The 20,176-nt window shown below is 50.7% G+C and overlaps 1 protein-coding gene across 3 annotated transcripts in view; it reads right to left on the reverse strand.

Moving 5' to 3' along the window:
- The window catches only part of tmem67 (transmembrane protein 67), a 356,662-nt gene that overhangs the window by 61,247 nt on the left and 275,239 nt on the right, over positions 1 to 20,176 (reverse strand). For 2 of the 3 annotated variants that reach the window (XM_038809035.1, XM_038809033.1), the window contains exons 16-18: positions 9,656 to 9,754; positions 5,150 to 5,248; positions 4,073 to 4,159 (exon numbers count right to left, since the gene is read on the reverse strand). In XM_038809035.1, coding sequence (XP_038664963.1) covers positions 4,073 to 4,159; positions 5,150 to 5,248; positions 9,656 to 9,754 — 285 coding nt within the window. The remainder of the gene's footprint in view (positions 1 to 4,072; positions 4,160 to 5,149; positions 5,249 to 9,655; positions 9,755 to 20,176) is intronic. The other variant, XM_038809034.1, reaches the window with a different exon arrangement.

Raw genomic sequence — 20,176 nt, forward strand, 5'->3', positions numbered from 1 at the left:
GCAGAGTTCAATGGACCAAAGGCAGCCCTTTATAAGAGCGGTGTAAAATTTCTGATGCTGTCCACAGCCAAACTCGGGGTCACATTCCAAGGCAGAGAGCACTTCTTCACTGCTCCTGCGGACGCAGACAAATTTGTCCTGGAGAACGGGCTGGAAACACAGCGGCAGAGACAGAGCTGAAAAAATTATCCAAAGAGACTTATGTATTTACTTTAACCACCTCGATGAACTCTTTGCGCAACTCTGCACTGCCTTGTTCTGAGGACGGGAGGTGAAATAGAGGAAGGGAAGAACGAGGGCAGAGGAGCACAGGAAAGGGTGAGGAGAACGGCATGTAAGAAAAACAGATAGTGGGCAATGAGTAGATACAAAACCGACACCAGGAGCAGGGCCACCACACTAGCGGCGAAGCTAGCACCTGGGAAGCGTGATGGAAAGAGAGGCCGCGGTGCATCTCCCGCAAGGGAGAGAGCGCCTGGCAAGGGGAGGGGGGCGTAACAGCAGCAACAGGGAGATGTCTAGGGGAAGAAACAGAGGGGTGGGAACATGGGGTGGGGGGCAGTGACAGCTCCAGAGAAGGGGTGGGCAGGACGACTGGCTACAACAGGCCACACGTGGCGACTTGGAACACAAAGGCACCGCAAGTAACACTTTGGAGGGTCCCTGAACAAAGCAAAAGCCCAGACTGCAGTGGCTCACCCATATGGTGTACACACAGTTGGCGGCCATGTTGGGTGGCCCCTGACAAAGGGAAACCCCAGAGCGCAGATGCCCAGCCACATGGGGAGAATGGTGACTGCAGCCATTTTGGTCTGCTTGCTAACAAAGGGAAACCCTGGAGTACAGGGGTGTGTCCATGAGGTAAGTATGGTTGATCCCGCAGGAGGGGGTGGACAGAAACCTCCCATCAGGATAGCCACCGGAACGTCAGGGGACGTAACGGCCCAGTGAAAAAATCCAGAGTCTTGGCCCACCTGTAAAGTATGAAAGCTAACATAGTCTTCCTCCAAGAGACACATCTGAGGGAGATGGACCGACTCCGGGTAAGGAGGTGCTGGGTGGGACAGACCTAAGATTCCTGCTACGGGATAAGGGTCGGGGGGTAGCCATACTGTTAAATAAGAGGGTGATATTTACTGCGACGAGGACGGTTACAGACCCGGGGGCTGGTATGTCATAGTCACTGGTGTCCCAGATGGGGCACCAGTAGTCCTGGTCAACATGTATGCACCCAACTGGGACAACACGGAGTTTATAAAGAGGACCATGGTGGAAATCCTGATCATGGGGGGGAGGAGCAACTTTAACTGTGTACAGGTTCCACGGATGGGCAGGTCGAATCACAAAACCGGGAAGACCTCCAATATGGCAAAAGAGCTCAACATATTCATGGAGCAGTTGGGGGCAGTAGATCAAAGGCTGTTCACACACCCAGAGGAGAAGGAATTCTCCCTCTTCTCCCATGTTCACAACATACACTGATCAACTTATTTGTGGTGGGGAAATCGGTGCTTCCAGGGCGAGGAAGAGCGGAATATTCCGCGATCGTAATCTCCAACGACGCTCCACATTATATGGATGTGAGGTTGGAGACGGTCCATGCCCGACATCCACCGCAGAGCTTTGACACGGCCCTCCTGGGGGGCCTAATAACCTGAATGGGGAGATCTCAGCCTCCACGGTCTGGGAGGCACATAAGGCTGTGCTCAGGGTGTAATTATTGCTTACAAAGCACGGAGAGAGAGGGAAGGGAGGGTGGTTAGCAACCTCAAGTAGACTCCATACTGGGAATAGACCGGCTATACTCCAAGGCACCGACCGTAAAGCTCCTGGCAGAGAGGGAAAATCTACAAATGGACTTTGACCTGCTCTCCATGAGCAAAGCAGTGCACCAACTCTGACAAGGCCAGCCGCCTGCTGGCTCACCAGTTGAGAAAGCAGGAAGCCACAAGGGAAATAGTACAGATTATAGACAACAAGGGCGAACTAGTAGCATTTGAGACCTTCTATCAGCGGCTGTACACCTCTGAGTCCCCAGCAGAGGACTTGGGTATAAAACAGTTCCTCAATGAACTGGAAATGAGAGTCATGGGGGAGGACAGAAAATGGGGGCTGGAAGCACCACTACAACTGGGAGAAATCATGGACAGTATCAGCTCTAAGCAGGCTGGGAAGGCGCCGGCACCGGACGAAATCCCAACGGACTTCTACAAAAAATGTGACGGCACCTGCGGGAGATGTTCACAGACTTGCCGGTGAGGGGCACCTTGCCGCCTACGTTAGCAAAAGCCTCAATCTCGCTGATACCCAAGAAAGACAAAGACCCAACAGAATGTGGATTCTACAGACCCATTTACTGCTAAACTTGGAAACCAAATTACTGGCCAAGAACCTAAGCGGGAGACTGGAGGACTGTGTACCAGAGGTGGGAGCAAAAGACCAAGCAGGCTTTGCCAAGGGTAGACAGCTACCATTGAACATCGAGTGCTTGCTAAACCTGATCATGACCTCACCTGGGGAGAGAACATCTGAGGTGTTCTCCCTGGATGTAGAAAAGGCCTTCGACAGAGTCGAGTGGAAGTACCTCATGGAAGTACTGGAGTGTTTCGACTCGGAACAGGGTTCATCTCCTAGGTGAAGCTCCAGTACAACGCTCTCATGGCGAGCATACGGACAAACAACACCAGTCCCAGTACTGCACAGAGGCACAAATCGGGAAGCCTGTTGTCTCTGCTGCTGTTCACCCTAGCAATCAAACCACTAACGATCACATCTATGGTGGAAAAGAATTAGAAGAAGATCCAGAGAGGAGACAGAGAGCATAGAGTCTTGCTCTATGCGGATGGCCTGCTCCTCTACACCTCTGACCCACAAAGTAGCATGGAAGGAATCAAGGTGCTCTTGAAAGAGTTTGGAGCCTTCTCGGGCTACTAGCTCAACCTGGGCAAAGGTGAGATCTTCCCAGTGAGTCCGCAAGGGCTGAGCTTGCGGGACTGTCATGTAAACAGGCCCAACACAAATTCTGCTACCTAGGGATCCAAATCATCCATGACGGGACAAGGATCCACAAATGGAAGCTGACCAGTCTGTTGGAGGAAGTAAAAAAAGATCTGCAGAAGTGGGACACACTCCCACTCTCGCTGGCAGGGAAAGTGCAGGCGATCACGATGAATGTACTGCCCAGGTTACTCTTCCTACTCAGATCCATAACGATCTACATCCCCAAGGCCTTCTTCAACTCATTAGAAAAACTGATCATGGCGTTTGTGTGCGTGTGTGTGTGTGGGAGGGGAGAAATCCAAGGATCCGCAAAAGGGTGCTGCAGAGAACGAGAGCCATGGGGGGACTAGTACTTCCAAACCTGCAATATTACCACTGGGCTGCAACTGCGGAGAGGGTAAAGGGATTGATAAAAGAGGCAGAAGCCGAGTGGGTACGTATGGAGGAGGGCACCTGCAGGGGGACCTTGCTTCAGGCCCTAGCCACGGCTGTGCTCCCATCCCCAACGAACAAACACTCAACAAGCCCAGTGGTGATAGCAACACTCCATTCATGGAACTAACTGGGGCAGCACTTCAGATTAACCAAAATATTCATTAAGCCTCCATCTGCAATAACCACCATTTTAAAAATGTTTTCAGTGACCTCATGAACTTAGCAACTTGTGCAGTCGAGTTCAGTTTTACTAACACCTTGTGTGCCCAAATAGGTGGTTTAGTTCATGTCCAGTTCACAATCGCATTATCATTGGTTCCCATGAGAAACTTGTTTTTTGATGGAATGAGCCCTAATTAACCCCCTATCATGTGCACATTTACGATACGTAGTCGATAAGTTCATGATATTTGAATCTGCAGCTGCATGTAATGACATCACATTCAAAATCTGCATCTTAATTTACTCTGTGGTCTTATGCCAGTCTACTTCAGGGACCTCCTTCAGCTCTCCATCTGAATCTATTCTTTTTGGTCGATCGGTGGCAGTTAGGAAAGGGCAATCTGTTAAAACACTTTGATTGGAGCATGCATAGCTGGGCTAACCCAAAGATTACCAATATTCTTTATATACATACCTTCAGGGCAAAAGCACTGACCACACAAAAAATAAAGTGCACCTCTTGGCTGGGTGTGGGCAGAAGAACAGAAACAATCCGCTGACCCTGAAGAAACAAATAATGAGAACATAAGAACTGGGAGCAGGAGTGGGCAATTCAGTCTCTCATGCCTGCTCCGCCATTCAATACAATCATGGCTGATCTCAACTCAGGCTCAACTCCTTTCCTGCCTGTTCTCCATAACTCTTCAACCCTTTACTAATTAAAAATCTATCTATCTTCTTCTTAAAGTTACTCAATATCTCGGCACCTACCGCACTCTGAGGTAATGAATTCCACAGATTCATGACCCTTTGAGAGAAGTGATTTCTCCTAACCTCTATTTTAAATCTGCTGCCCCTTATCCTAAAACTTTGACCTCTCAGTCAAGATTTCCCCACAAACAGAAACATCTACTCTCCATCCATTTTTTCAATACCTTTTATCACCTCATATACTTCAATTAGATCTTCTAAACTCGAGAGTGTATAGGCCTAAACTGCTCAATCTCTCGTCATAAGACAAACCCCTCATCTTTGGAACCTATCTAGTGAGCCTCCTCTGAACTGCCTCCAATGCAACTACATCCCTACTCAAATTAAGGGACCAAAACTGTACATAATACTCCATGTGCAGTCTCACCAATGCCTTGTACAGTTGAAACAACACTTCTCTACTTTTATACTCTATAGCTTTATAGCTATAAGGGCCAAAATTCTATTGCCTTCCTTATTTTCTGGTGTGCCTACACACTAGTTTTCTAATATCCAAGCAAATGTCTAAAGTAATTGTAAACTACCTCTACAGTCATTAATATTGTATTGTTGCAATGTGTAAGGAACTTGACACAAGATATAGAATATAAACAATGAATAGATGATGTACTGAATGCCTGCCTAGAATCTGGTCAGAAATTGCATTTGTAGAATAATAAATGTATTTTGAGTTGATATTATATATATATATTATGTTTAATGGCTTTAGCGATTTCAACAATCTAAAATAAAAATGTACCTTATATCATTATATTATAACACATTAAATAATTAGAGATACCTTGAAGAATATAAGCCAGTATAATCCTGTTCCAAATGTCACAAGAAAGAAGGCATTTGCCAAGTCTCCAGCATAAAACAACAAGAACTTCAAGATTGTCTAGATTTAAAAAAAATACCATTTCACATTTTTGGCTCATTTAAGGCTGTAACTAACCAATAATGACTACTAGTATAACAGTTATGCCATTTTGCTTTTACACTACTTAGATAATTAAGCCTGTCTTAAAGTTTCTACCTTTTCGGTACAATGGCAGAGAAGCATTTACATCCAATAAATGCAAGCATCTTTTGTGATGAAAACAAATGTCCAAATCCTGTGAAGCAATTGCAAAAATGTAGCATCAGCTCCAAACCTTCTTTGTTGCTGTGCCATATGAACCAGGAAAACTTACAATATAGTCAGCTACAGTGGTTGTAGGGACATCAAATTTGGTCTTAAAGTCTTCGGATTATGAAGAGAAAAATCAGCCAGTTTTCCTGATCCCCATCCAAGATTTAAAGCAAATATCAGAAGTTGATTATCCAGCAAAAACCAAACTGTGATTATTTGTGGTGTAGTTCGACAATCAATAACCTACCAATACACACCCTTAGTGGTATTCATGACAATGGATATTTGATTGAGGCACCAGAAAGCATCTATCATATGTGTAAGTGAATTGAAACAAGGGGCGGATTCTCCAACCCCCCGCTGGGCTGGAGAATTGCCGGGGGGGCGGCATGAATCCCGCCCCGACGCTTTTGATCCTGCCAGTTTTTCAGCAGGGGTGGGAATCGCGTCTAGCCGGTCGGGGGCCATTGGCAGCGGCCGCCCCCCCACCCCCCCCCCCCCCCCGGCGATTCTCCGGCCCGCAATGGGCGAAGTGACTGCCAGTTTTTGGCGGTCCCCGCCGGCGTATATTGCACCAGGTCCATACCGGCGGGGCCTGGCTCTGCGGGCGGCCTGCGGAGTCCTCGGGGGGGGAGCGGGGTGATCTGGCTCCAAGGGGCGGGGGGGGGGGGGGGGGGGGGGGGGGGCCCGTGGTGGCCTGGCCCACAATCAGTGCCCACCGATCCGCGGGCGGGCCTGTGCCATGCGGGCACTCTTTCCCTCCGCACCGGCCACTGTAACGGCCCGCCATGGCCGTCGTGGTGAAGTGCCCCCCCTGCACATGCGCTGGGATGATGCCAGCACACGCTCGTGCTTCCACTCATGCGCCAACTCGCGCCGGCCGGCGGAGTCCCTTCGGCACCGGCTGATGCTGCGCCAACCCCGCCGGGGCGCCGGTCTAGCCCCTGAAGGTGCGGAGGATTCCGCACCTTCCGGGCGGACGGACGCCGGAGTGGTTCACGCCACTCCTCGGCGCCGCTAAGGCCTGCCCCGCTGGTCAGGGGAGAATCCCGCCCAAGGAGTCAGCTCCTTAGAGACGTTAGTAGAGAGAAAACACAAAACAAAATCTGCATACTTGTCTTATTCATTTCACCAGCAGGCCGGACAAATAAGACATCCTCAGGCACTAAGGGGATAAATTTATCCGTACCTCACCTGTCGGAAGCTGAGGTTGGTTTGGGGGAGTTCCGATAGACCTGTTGAACAAAGAAGCCGCGATTTCCCCACATGCTGTGGTGTTTTAACTGATTTGACTTGACTGTCAATTGGCCTTGCGGCTGATAGTGAAGCTTGTTGGAAAAAGTAATTTCTGCTGTGCTGGGGGTGAAGGTAAGGTGTTTGATTGGTTGTTGGGCAGGGCTGTAGATCCTGGCATATGGTTAAAGTACTCATTATGAGGAGGTCAGGGTGAAGGGAAATCTGGGACAAGTTGGAAGTCTTGGGTTGGATGTGGAGCCTGGGGAAAAGTTGGGATCCTGGTAGAAGAAAGTCAGAAGCTTTCTGTGATGTGGTGATTTGCACATAGGCATATCTGTGTATAACTGGACATAGTTACACCAATGTATGTATTTGTATAGAACTGTGTATATCGCTACTGATCAATACATGTAGTGACAGTCATAACCTCCTGCCAGTGGAACCAGAGACGCATAGAGACATATATACACCGAGCGACAGATGAGACAGACCCACTTGGTAGCAGGACGGACAATGAGACAGTCGCATCTCACCTTAGCTCCACAGTAACGTAGATATAATTGTTTGTACATAGAATTGTATGGTTACCTATCTGCATGTCAAGAATAAATACTTATTACAACCACATCCTCATGTTGTATGTGTGCCTTCATGATCAGGGGAGCCATAGAACACAACAAGGATCCTGCGGGGAGAAGTCAGGAATTGGTGTGCTGGTGGTTACCAGCTGGGGGAGATCAGAGGCTTGGTGGTGAATAGAGGGGTGGGTTGAGGGTCCTGGTTTGGTGAATGAGGGGATCAGAGGCCTGTGTGGGGATGGTGGGAATTGTAGGCTAACTGGCGATTCACAGACTTATGGGGTTGATTAGAGGCTGGGGGAAGTGGTAGGATCAAAAGCCTTCTAAGGAAGTTCAAGGCAGAGTTGATCTTATCCCTCAGGTATCTCTGGGAAATCCTCCTTCAGACTGCAGCCTCAGCATCTCTGCATGAGCAGTTGAGGTCATTGGCATATGTAGAGCAGGCGAGGGCTCTGGTGGAGGGGCTGGAGAGGTGAAGGATTGTAAGTGTGCTGAGAGGCTCATCCACCTCCCCAACCTTCACAGACCTGGATTGGCCTTCAGATGGGGTTGATGGGCTGACTGCTGATGTGCAGCAGGCGTCCATTCCAGTAACTGCTGAGCCAACAGTATGATCATTCTGTGCAGAATAAGCAGCTCCTCAGGTACTCTGACTGTTTCCATGGTTATCGGTTCCACTGGTCTGATTGGTCACAGGAGGCTGACCTACCCTGGTGCATATAAAGGCACCTACATGAGCAGTTGCACATACAATGCTGTAGCAACACTATGTACCAGGCCTTCACCTGAGCTGCAGCATGCAGATGTGATCCTTCACTTGGAATTTCTGTGTGGATGATCCAAGCTACGCAGCAATTATATAATTGCTAAGGCATGGTGGAAGAAATGACTGCACACATGCATGGATGTGGCAGCTGTCACTCCATGATCACTGACAGCCCTACTGGTTTACTCGTTCTTCGTGTACCTTTAAGAAATGGGTGTTTATTACTGCAGTGATGTCAGAGTGTGGGTGGAGCTGGGCTGTCTGTCAGCTTTTACTTTCGCTTTGGACTGGCAGCTACAGAGTGTGTTTAGTTTCGTTTTGAGAGCTGGATAGCTGCAGGCAAAGCAAGCAGCTGTAAGGATCTCTATCTGCAGGCTACAGACAGACTTCAGCTAATTTGAGGATCTCAAAGTGGTACATGTCTCAGTAGAGAAGTTGAACCTGATGTCTTTCTGTAAAAGGGCTATTTTTTTGACTTATGGATGTTGCAAGGAAAGATTGAGTTACTTATGGGGTACTGTATTCTTTGGGAGATTTATTGGTGTTGATAGTTGTTAAGATGTTTACTTTGGGTTTATAAAGTGCTAACTGATTTCATAAATAAACATTGTTTCAATTTAAAAATACTGTAAATCTCTGTTACATCACACCTATAAGGTAGGCCTGTGTGGTCCCCATAACCACAATCTATTCAAAGTTGTAGGTCAGGTGAACTCCATGATACATTTTGGGGCTCTCTAAACCCTGGCCCAGTCACACCATTATGCTAATACAGTGTGAAGATGTGAGGGACCTGATCAAGGGTTTACTGTGTGGACGCATCCTGATATTTGTCTGGCAAGTGATCGAGGGCTTGTGTTTAACATTGCAATATTAATCATTCATCCAATGAAGTCAACAGCTAACTATATCATTGCAGAATATCTTTTCCAGGTAGGGGTGCCAAGAGGATGTCATCTCCATGGCTTCAGCATCCACTCCATGTTTTCAGATGTGTCCTGTAAATAGGTAGCAATAATGACAATATTTCTATAGGGATAGCCCATGATGGGCCATCTGTCCCAGGGCTAACAGATGGACAATATGTACAGAATTCCCACTCACCGGACAAAGTCTCCTCCAATGCTCTGAAACTTCACCATGAACTTCTAACTCACAAATGGGCCATATTCCAGAAGGTTCAGTTTCTATGTCTGGCCAAATTGCCCAGGACTATTTCTGACCTCATAGTACTTTGAGGATCACCAGCCCAGGCATGTATTACAGCCTGCCAACCACCCCCTTGGCCAGATTGAAAATCTGACGTTTGGGACTGCTGTTACAAATGTTGGGTTTAAAGAGCCAGGAATTCACCTGTCTCTGTACATCCGACATGAGAATGAAAATTTAGCCCTATAAGTTAAAATAGGAGAAGAAACATTACAAAAATAATTAAAATTTTATATTCCCAATTTACCAATCTTGAGCTCCCACATGACCTTGGTCATGTTAGAAATTTTGGCAACTTTTACACACACAACTTTAGACGATTTAACAAAACATAAAGCACAGAACAAAACAGAAGCACAAGATCAAAATTAAATCACCACTTACTTGAATATCAATCATTTGAGATCCAATTCGTCTTTTCCAACTGGCTGTCTTCAACATGGAGCATATTGTTGATAAGCCACACAGGAAACCCAATGCAATCTAAAGCAATAGAAAACAGAACTGTCAAGCATGCATTTTTAATAAATTCAGGTTTTAAAAGCTTTTTCTTCTTTCTACATTTCACCCATTCACTCTCCCCTCCCTCTAATCACCTCCCCTTCACACCGCTGCCCCCAGCCTTACCATCATATTTTTCTCACTGATTTTGAAAGAAAATTGATTCAACATGTAGAATCTGGACTTTGCATTTAAATAGTTATCACAATAGATTCCTCTTTTCCCATGTGCAAAGTTCCCACCTTTGTTCAGTTTTATCTCCCTGCCAATTTCAGATAAGCTGGTCAAGGCTGGAAAATATATGGTTCAGTGGAAGCTGAACAACATAGAAAAGGAAATTAATTCTGTATTGTAATTAACCAGTGTAATAATCCACAGGAGGCAGGTGTCCTGTCACCACACCAATATTTATTTCCAATAACTAGATACAAGAGGAGCTCCAAACAGTGCTGCTAGCATTCCAGTCAACTTAAGACTGCTCACAAAGCCTACACAGGGGCTTATGAGGGCCCCTCAATGAGCTATCATTGAGGGAGCTCATACTCCAATTGGCCAAACAATAAAGCTAATTGGAGGTCATTACCCCCCCCCCCCCCCCCCCCCCCCCCCAGGTCCGAGGAATTCCTGCCAGCTGGCATTCCTTTGAGCTTCTTCCTGTTCCTCATGTCCGGGTCTGTCACCTCTGTGTCGTCCGCCGGGTCGTTCTCCAACGTGGGCGGGGTGTACCTTATAGGTGCCCGTCTTTTCCTTGACGACCTCGTTGGAAGTTGTTCTTCCTCCTCCTCGGGGAGAGGTGTTGCGGCGGCCTCGGCGAACGTGTCCATCTCTGACTCTGATGACTGGATGACGGGGTCTGGAGAAATTGCTCGGGGCTGGGGTGTGGGTATCTTTTCCGTCTGGGCTATCCCAGCTTGAGGCGGTCCTGCTTCGCCTGCCTCCAGGTGTGGTTCCGCTGCCCTTACTTGGTCTAGGTGTTTCTTCAGCACCTTACCTCCTATCGAAACCTCATAGGATATGGGTCCTGTTTGGGACTCTACAGTGCCTTTGACCCACATTGGTCCATTCCCATAATTCTTGTTTTAAAAATAATTTTTATTGAAATTTTTACAAAATATAAACATCTTAACTCTATTAACAAACAACCGCGGTCACACCCCAAGAACAATACCCCCCCAACTTCAAGAGCAACTTCAAACAAAAGGAAAAAGGAAAAAAAAAACACAAGAGCACCCAAACAACAAAAGGGAAAGAGATAGCACCCGCCACATCCCGCAGACCCATGTACACAGTTCTTTCTCCCCCCAATCCAGAACCCCCCTCCCTCCCTCCCTCTCCCCCCCTCCCTCTCCCTCCCTCCCTCTCCCCCCCTCCCTCCCTCCCTCTCCCTCCCTCCCTCTCCCCCCCCTCCCTCTCCCCCCCCCCCCCTCCCTCCCTCCCTCTCCCCCCCTCCCTCCCTCCCTCTCCCCCCCTCCCTCCCTCCCTCCCTCTCCCCCCCCTCCCTCCCTCCCTCCCTCCCTCTCCCCCCCCCCCTCCCCCCCCTCGGGTTGCTGCTGCTGCCGACATATTTCCCTACCGTTCCGCCAGGAAGTCCAGGAAAGGCTGCCACCGCCTAAAAAACCCTTGTACTGATCCCCTCAGGGCAAATTTCACCCTCTCCAATTTAATGAACCCCGCCATATCATTGATCCAGGACTCCACGCTTGGGGGCCTCGCATCCTTCCACTGGAGCAAGATCCTCCGCCGGGCTACTAGGGACGCAAAGGCCAGAACACCGGCCTCTATCGCCTCCTGCATTCCCAGCTCCACTGCCACCCCAAAAATTGCGAGTCCCCAGCCTGGCTCGACCCTGGATCCCACCACCCTCGACACCGTCCTTGCTACCCCCTTCCAAAACTCCCCCAACGCTGGATCGCTGGGCTCCCCGAGCACCTAGCACACCTGTCCTCGCCCCCGAAAAACCTACTCATCCTCGACCCAGTCATGTGGGCCCTATGCAGCACCTTGAACTGTATGAGACTAAGCCTCGCACAGGAAGAGGAGGAATTCACTCTCTCCAGGGCGTCCGCCCATGTCCCCATCTCAATCTCCTCACCCAGCTCCTCTTCCCATTTACCCTTCAGTTCCTCCACCGAGGCCTCGTCTACCTCCTGCATTACCCGGTTGGTCCCTCTCTTCCCCCCAGCCCGAGGTCCATCCAGTGCGGGGCATGATCTGAAATGGCAATGGCGGAGTATTCCACATCCTCCACCCTCGACACCAACCCCCTGCTCAGGACAAAAAAATCAATCCTCGAGTAGGCCTTATGTACGTGGGAGAAAAACGAGTATTCCCTGGCCCTTGGTCTCGCAAACCTCCAGGGGTCCACCCCCCCATCTGGTCCATGAATCCCCTCAGCGCCTTAGCCGCCGCCGGCCTCCTATCCGTCCGGGACTTGGATTGATCCAATGGGGGATCCAGTACTGTGTTGAAGTCCCCCCCCATGATCAGGCTCCCCACCTCCAGGTCCGGAATGCGGCCCAACATACGCCGCATAAACCCCGCATCGTCCCAATTTGGGGCATAAACATTCACCAAAACCACACGCTCCCCCTGCAGCTTGCAACTCACCATCACATATCTCCCGCCACTGTCAGCCACCACATTTAATGCCTCAAACGACACCTTCTTCCCCACCAGGATCGCCACCCCCTTACTCTTCTCATCCAGCCCTGAGTGGAATACTTGACCCACCCATCCCTTCCTCAGCCGAACCTGGTCCACCACTCTCAGGTGTGTCTCCTGGAGCATGGCCACATCCGCCTTCAGTCCCTTCAGGTGCGCAAATACCCGGGCCCGTTTGATCGGCCCATTCAGCCCCCTCACATTCCAGGTTATCAGCCGGATCCGAGGGCTCCCTGCCCCCCTCCCCTGCCGATTGGCCATACCCCATCCCTTGCCCACCCCCAGCCAGCGTCCCCCGCTCTGCCAGTTTCCCACGGCGGCAATTCCCCCCCTCCAGCACCCCGTGCGTCCTCCAGCTCCTTCCTGACCGTTTCAGCAGCAACCCGGTAACCCCCCCCCCTCCCCTCCCCCCCCAGGCTAGGACCCCTCCTAGCCGCGCCCCTCCCTCCACAGCACTCCCGTGAGCCAGCTAACTTCTGCTGACCAAGGCGACTCCCGCCCTACCTTCGGCTCCTCCCAACGTGGGACTGCCCCTCCTCCATTGTGCCCATCAACGGGTCCACCCTCCCCCCGCTCTTGCGCAGGAAAAAAAACAGCCAGCAACGACCCGCGCTTCTCAGCCCCGGCCCCGCCCCCACCATCTCACAGCGCGGGAAACCCGCAGAAAGTCCGCGCTTTCGCCCTGCCGGGCCCCGCCTCCTCCAGGGCCACTCCCATTGTCAGTCCCCCCCACCAGCTCCCCGAACTCCCCGTTTACCCCTCTGCCTGAACCCGTCCACCCGACCCCTGCTTAAAAACCCCTATAGAAAATACAGTACGACATTCTTACACTAAACCAAGCAAATGCAAATACAATATTATACAACATCCCCCATCCTAAACCCTCAGTTTGAGTCCAGTTTCTCGGCTTGCACAAAGGCCCACACCTCCTCCGGGGACTCAAAATAGTGGTGCCGATCCTTATAGGTGACCCACAGACGCGCCGGCTGCAATATGCCGAACTTCACACTCCGTCTGTGGAGTAACGCCTTCGTCCGGTTAAACCCGGCCCTCCGCCTCGCCACCTCCGCACTCCAGTCCTGGAAGATCCGCACCTCTGTGTTCTCCCACTTGCTGCTCCGCTCCTTCTTGGCCCACCGGAGCACACACTCACGATCCACGAACCGATGAAACCTCACCAACACCGCCCGCGGCGGCTCGTTCGGCTTGGGCCTCCTAGCCAGAATTCTGTGGGCCCCCTCTAACTCCAGGGGTCCCTGGGAGGACCCAGTCCCCATCAGCGAGTTTAACATGATCACCACATAGGCCGCTAGGTCTGACCCCTCCAGCCCCTCCGTGAGGCCCAGGGTCCGCAAATTCTTCCTCCTCGACCGGTTGTCCAGCTCCTCGAACCGCTCCTGCCATCTTTTATGGAACGCCTCGTGCATCTCCACCTTCCCCGCCACGGCCACGACCTCGTCCTCCCTTTCGGAGGCCTGCTGCTGCAGCTCCCGGATCGCAGCCCCCTGGGCTGTCTGGGTCTCCATCAGTTCCCTGTTGGTTACCTTCAGGGACTCCAGCAGCTCCAACTTCAGCTTCTGGAAGAAGCGCAGCAGAATCGCCTGCTGCTCCTGGGCCCACTTCCTCAGCTCCTCGAGGCCTTCGCCGGCCGCCATTTTCTCTTCCTGCCCCCGTTTTTTCAGAGGCACTTTCTCGGTTTTTTTTCTGCCCCGCTCCTGGTCCGGACCATGGGACCGTTGGGGTCGACTCCTGTCTTCTTCCCCCATTGGGATTCGCTGCTGCAGCTCCGTTGGGGGCCCTGAAAAGAGCCCCAAAGTCCGTTCTCCGCGGGAGCCGCCGAATGTGCGGCTTAACTGTTCATTGCCGCCACCGGAAGTCCATTCCCATAATTCTTGACCCAAACCGATGCTCCCACCTGGAAATGTCTCTGCTGCCGACTATTATCATGCCCCCTGCGTTGGGCCTCCTGTTGTTTCTCCACTATCCCTGTTAAATTTGGGAAAAGGAGACTCAGCCTCGTTCGCAGCCGCCTTCCCATTAAGAGTTCAGCTGGCGGTATGCCCGTTGTGGAATGCGGTGTGGTCCTGTAATCAAACAACCAGCGGGAGAGCTTTGTGTCCATTGACGCTGCCGGCTGCTTCTTGAGTCCTGCTTTTAGTGTCTGGACCGCTCTCTCTGCCAGGCCATTGGACGCTGGATGGTAAGGGGCCGTCTTGATGTGGCGGACTCTGTTTTCTTTTAGGAATTTTCCAAATTCCCCACTTGTGAATGCCATTCTGTTGTCCGACACCAATACCTCCGGTAGTCCATGTGTTGCAAACGAGGCCCTGAGCTTTTCGATTGTCGATGCTGTGCTTGCCGTGTTTACCCAGTGGACGTCCAACCATTTGGAGTAGGGGTCCACTATCACCAAAAACATTGAGCCCATGAAAGGGTCGGCGTGGTCAATATGCAGGCTGGTCCACGGTCTGCCTGGCCATTCCCAGGGGTGCAATGGCGCAACTGGTGGCACTCTTTGCCCCTGTTGGCACTCCTGGCACCGACGTACCAAGGCTGCTATGTATGTGTCCAATCCTGGCCACCAAACGTAGCTTTGAGCTAGCATCTTCATTTTAGACACCCCTGGGTGTCCGTGATGTAACTCGGTTAAGATTGCCCGACGGCCCTGAGCTGGGACTATTACCCGGGCTCCCCATAATAGGATACCGTCTTCGTACTGGAGCAGAAGGGTTATTTGGTCCCTTCTGCTCCAGTATGGGTGCATCTGGGGCTCCACTGGTCTTTCCAGTTCACCTGTTAGCAGTAAATGCTTCATCTTGGCTAAAACTGGGTCTTTTCTCCTCTACTTTCGGTATTAGCGGCGGTGTGTCCAGGAGGGGAAGTCTACTCAAAGCATCTGCATGTGCTACTCGCGTTCCCGGTCTGTGCTCCAGAACGTATCTATACGCCGCCAGTAGCAATGCCCAGCGTTGGATTCTAGCTGATGCGATCAGGGGTATTGACTTGTCTTCTTTTAATGACCCTAATAACGGCTTATGGTCCGTCACTATGGTGAATTTCCGCCCGTACAGATACTGGTGAAATTTTTTTACTGCAAATATCACCACCAGTCCTTCCTTCTCGATTTGGGCGTACTTCCTCTCAGCCATCGCCAAGGTCCTCGAAGCATAGGCTATTGGCCGTTCTTCCCCATTCCTTCCTCTATGGGCTAAGACGGCTCCTACCCCATAAGGGGATGCGTCACAAGTGACCACCAACTCCTTCCTTGGGTCATAATGCTCTAGGACATTTTTGGATGACAGCTGTTCCTTAATGTCCCTAAATGCTCGGTTTTGGCGGGCGGACCATTTCCATTCTTGCCCCTTTTTTAGTAGCTGGTAGAGGGGTTCTAGGATGGATGCCCTATTTTCAATAAATTTGCCATAATAGGTTACCAACCCTAGAAATGATCGTAGCTCCTGGACCGTGGTGGGAGCTGGGGCTTCTTTTATTGCCCTTACTCTGTCTTCCAATGGGTGTAAGCCCGACTCGTCTACTTTATATCCCAGGTACGTCACTTGTGGGGCCAGAAAAACACATTTTTCTCTTTTAAGCCGTACGCCTGCCTTTGCGAAACGCCTGAGCACTTCTTCCAGGTTCCTTAAGTGTTCCCTGTTCGTCCTACCCATGATTAAGACATCGTCCAAATAAATCGCCACCTGCGGTAGTCCCTGCAGAATATTTTCCATCGTACGCTGGAACATAGCGCAGGCTGATGACACTCCGAAAGGTAGCCTAGTATAACGAAAAAGGCCCTTCAGGGTGTTGATCGCAGCGAACTTCTGGGAGTCCTTGTCCAGTTTTAACTGCAGGTAGGCGTGGCTCATGTCCAGTTTCGTGAACAAAAGCCCACCTGCCAATTTGGCATATAGGTCGTCTATTTTTGGGATCGGGTATTTGTCCAGCAGTGCATATTTGTTTACCGTCTGTTTGAAATCTCCACAGAGACGTATCGAGCCGTCTGGCTTCAAAATTGGTACCACCGGCGCTGCCCATTCTGAGAACTGTAGTGGTCTGATAATGCCGTCGCGCCGTAACCTTTCTATTTCGAATTCTACTTTCTTCCTTAACGCGAAAGGTACCGCCCTGGCCGTACAAAATTTCAGAAGGGCTTCTGGGTCCACATGCAAAGTTGCTTTGGCGCCTATGATTTCCCCCAAACCTTCTTGGAAGACCTCTGGGTATTTTTGGAGTACTCCACTCAACTGCCCGCTTCCACTCTGGAAAATTTTCATCCAATCTAAATTTTACGTCTTTCAGCCAGTTCCGTCCAATTAAGCTCGGTCTGGAGCCCTCTACTATCATCAACGGTAATCTGAGCAATTGTTTCTCATAGTCCACGGGTACATGAGTCATGCCTAGAACTTCCAGGGGTTCCCCTGTGTAGGTTTTATGTTTCGTCGATGTTTTTGTTAGGGTTAGTGCCTGAAGTCCATCTTTGATTTTTTTAAATGCTGCCACTCCCATTACTGTTACGGCCGCCCCCGTGTCTATTTCCATTATTGTCGGCCGACCGTTCACCCGTGGGGTAATCTTAATAGGTTCTTCTTTCTTCATCGCAATATTATATAATTGTTCGCCTTCGGAGGAAGATGGGGCGTCTAGGTTGTATACTTCCCTGCGTCCCCACCTGCTATTCCTCTTTTGCCACCTCCTTCTAGGGTTTCTGTCGCTGTTACCCCACTCTGTCTGGTGCCAAAAACGGTCCTTCTCTGTTGGGGGAGCCTCAGCCGGTACTTCCCTCTGTCTCCAGTTAGTCCTAGCAGACTTGGGGGCAGTTCTGGGGTTTTCCTTTGGCCCTCTATTCCTCAGGCTTTTCCTGAGAGCGGCTATCTGGACCCGGTGTGGTAGTCCCTCTCACAGGTATCTACCTCCATTGGCGTGCCCTGTAGTTCCTGTGACCCACTTGCTGCCTTTTCTAGGTCCAGTGCGAGCTGTAACGCCTGCCTGCAGTCTAGCTGCGTTTCCGCCAACAGGCGGTTCTGTATTGTGAGGTCATTTATGCCACACACTAACCGGTCCCGAAGCATTTCATTTAGCATCGGGCCGAACTCACATTTTTCCACCAGTCTTCTCAGGTGGGTCAGGAAATTCGTGACTGACTCCCTGTCTTCCCGCTTCGCTGTGTAGAATCTGTACCTACGCAAAATGAGGGGTGGTTTTGGGTCGTAGTGCTCTTTCACGAATTCCGTTAATTCTTGGAAAGAATTTGTGTCCGGCGCATCGGGATAAGTTAGACTACGTATAATGGCGAAAGCTGAGGGTCCGCACGCCGACAGCAGGATAACCTGTCTCCTTTCATCCGTAATTATATCATTGGACCGGAAGAAGTAACCCATTCTCTCCACATCCTGGGACCAGTCCTCAATAGTCGGGTCAAATGCATCTAACCTCCCAAAAAACGGCATTTTTGAAATAGCAAGGCTTACCCTCCGAGTGCGGCAGCTGGTCTCCGCAAAGTTCTTTGTTTACTTAGTCACCACTGTAATAATCCACAGGAGGCAGGAGTCCGTCACCACACCAATATTTATTTCCAATAACTAGATACAAGAGCAGCTCCAAACAGTGCTGCTAGCATTCCAGTCAACTTAAGACTGCTCACAAAGCCTACACAGGTGCTTATATGGGCCGGGAGCTCATACTCCAATTGGCCAACCAATAATGCTAATTGGAGGTCATTACAACCAGCCATTCAAAAAATCTAATTTAAGTAAGTATAAGAAAGTGCGGCACAGTGGCGCAGTGGTTAGCATTGCTGCCTACGGCGCTGAGGGTCCAAAATCCCCACCATACCATTCAATATCTGTAAGGCATTGGGAGAGGGTGTTAAACTGACAAACAGTCGTGGGTCCTTCCCCGGAACCCTCCATTCCTCCATTGATCCCCCCTCCTCCCCCACCCATAACGCCCTGCCCACGCACACCCAGCAGCAGTGGGTCCCCTTCACCGGACCCCAGACTCTGTACCACGGACACCCGCTCATAACCTCACCTGGACTGGGCTCTGGATCACTCTCTGTGGCACTCACTCACCCACCCTCCGGCCGTGCACATGTACCCGGAGCTGTGTCCCATCCCCTGGGTGCTCGGATGTTGGCTGCTGCATGTGTGGTATTGCCTCCCACAATTTTCAGGCAATGTGTCCGGACTGATTGGGATGCTAGGCAATGACTCCCACAAGCTATATGGCCTGCCCACCCACTGGAATCCACTTGTGTTGTGCGAAGTGCTCACTTAACCACAATTGCCAATTCCCTATTAGCAATATCCTTCAGCTGCATGGCTCGAGACCTCGGCAGTCGGTGTTTCATTGTCTGGCCGGTTTTCCTTTGTCTTTTCTGCTGTTTCCTTAAATGTTCATCACTCTTGGTACCATGCTTTGTTCTGTTGTCTTGTCTTTGCAATGATTCATACAGAACTGCTGATGACTTTCTTAGAATGATGATTTATTATGAAGGATAACATACAGAATGCTATACAGACTAGGTTGCTCTGGTACTACTCGATGTGCGACTGTCATTGTGTACGCCTGACCACCAACTGGTGAGTCTGCCACATTAGGGGCCTCACGGTAGCATGGTGGTTAGCATCAATGCTTCACAGCTCCAGGGTCCCAGGTTCGATTCCCGGCTGGGTCACTGTCTGTGTGGAGTCTGCACGTCCTCCCCGTGTGTGCGTGGGTTTCCTCCGGGTGCTCCGGTTTCCTCCCACAGTCCAAAGATGTGCGGGTTAGGTGGATTGGCCATGCTAAATTGCCCGTAGTGTAAGGTTAATGGGGGGATTGTTAGGTTACGGGTATACGGGTTACGTGGGTTTAAGTAGGGTGATCATTGCTCGGCACAACATCGAGGGCCGAAGGGCCTGTTCTGTGCTGTACTGTTCTATAATTTCTATAATCTATAATCACGTGACCAATGTCTAACGCCACTAGCTGGTTGGAGGTTGCATTACTAACTGCATCCAATCTTATTCACAGACATATCGCCACTGGTGGGGCAGACGGGCAGGGACAAGGGTTGCCCCCAGAACAGGTACACACGCTCCAGGGGTTAGCATGGTGGTGCCGTCTGCGGCTGTCCACACCATTGTCCCCCCAGAGGCCCCCCCCATCCTCCCATGGCAGACCACCTCTGTTGAGGGTCTCCCTACCACCCCCCCCCCCCCCCGCCCCAAGCCAAGTGTGCCCCATCTCCCACTGAAAACTGGGGCGGCAAGCCGGGCTCTTTCCGGTGAGCAAAGGTGGCTACTCACCTCCTTGGCTCCCCACAAAAGCCCTTTCGCCAGGTTCACAATTTTCAAAAGGAGTACTAATCGGCGCCAGCGTGACCACTTGCTGGTGAGGCCGATCAATGATGGGAGGCTGTTGGATATGGGGTCACTCCTATTAATTGTATGGAAATAGAGCTTAAGTGGTGATATAATTTCGCCTACAGGAGTGGGCCGGTTGCATTGCAAATTGTTTGGCGCCTGGCGCGGTTCTCGTTTACGGCCTCTCCCAGTATTCACCGGTCCCATTTTGCTCGAGCGAGAGCACAATGAAACCAGAGAATTGTGCCCTTTGCCTTTCTCCCTTTTTGATGCGGAGATGCCGGCGTTGGACTGGGGTGGGCACAGTAAGAAGTCTTACAACACCAGGTTAAAGTCCAACATGTTTGTTTAAAACACTAGCTTTTGGAACACTGCTTTAACTTTAACTGGTGTTGTA

Source organism: Scyliorhinus canicula, chromosome 10 (assembly GCF_902713615.1).
Source record: "Scyliorhinus canicula chromosome 10, sScyCan1.1, whole genome shotgun sequence".
Taxonomy (NCBI): Eukaryota; Metazoa; Chordata; class Chondrichthyes; order Carcharhiniformes; family Scyliorhinidae; genus Scyliorhinus; species Scyliorhinus canicula.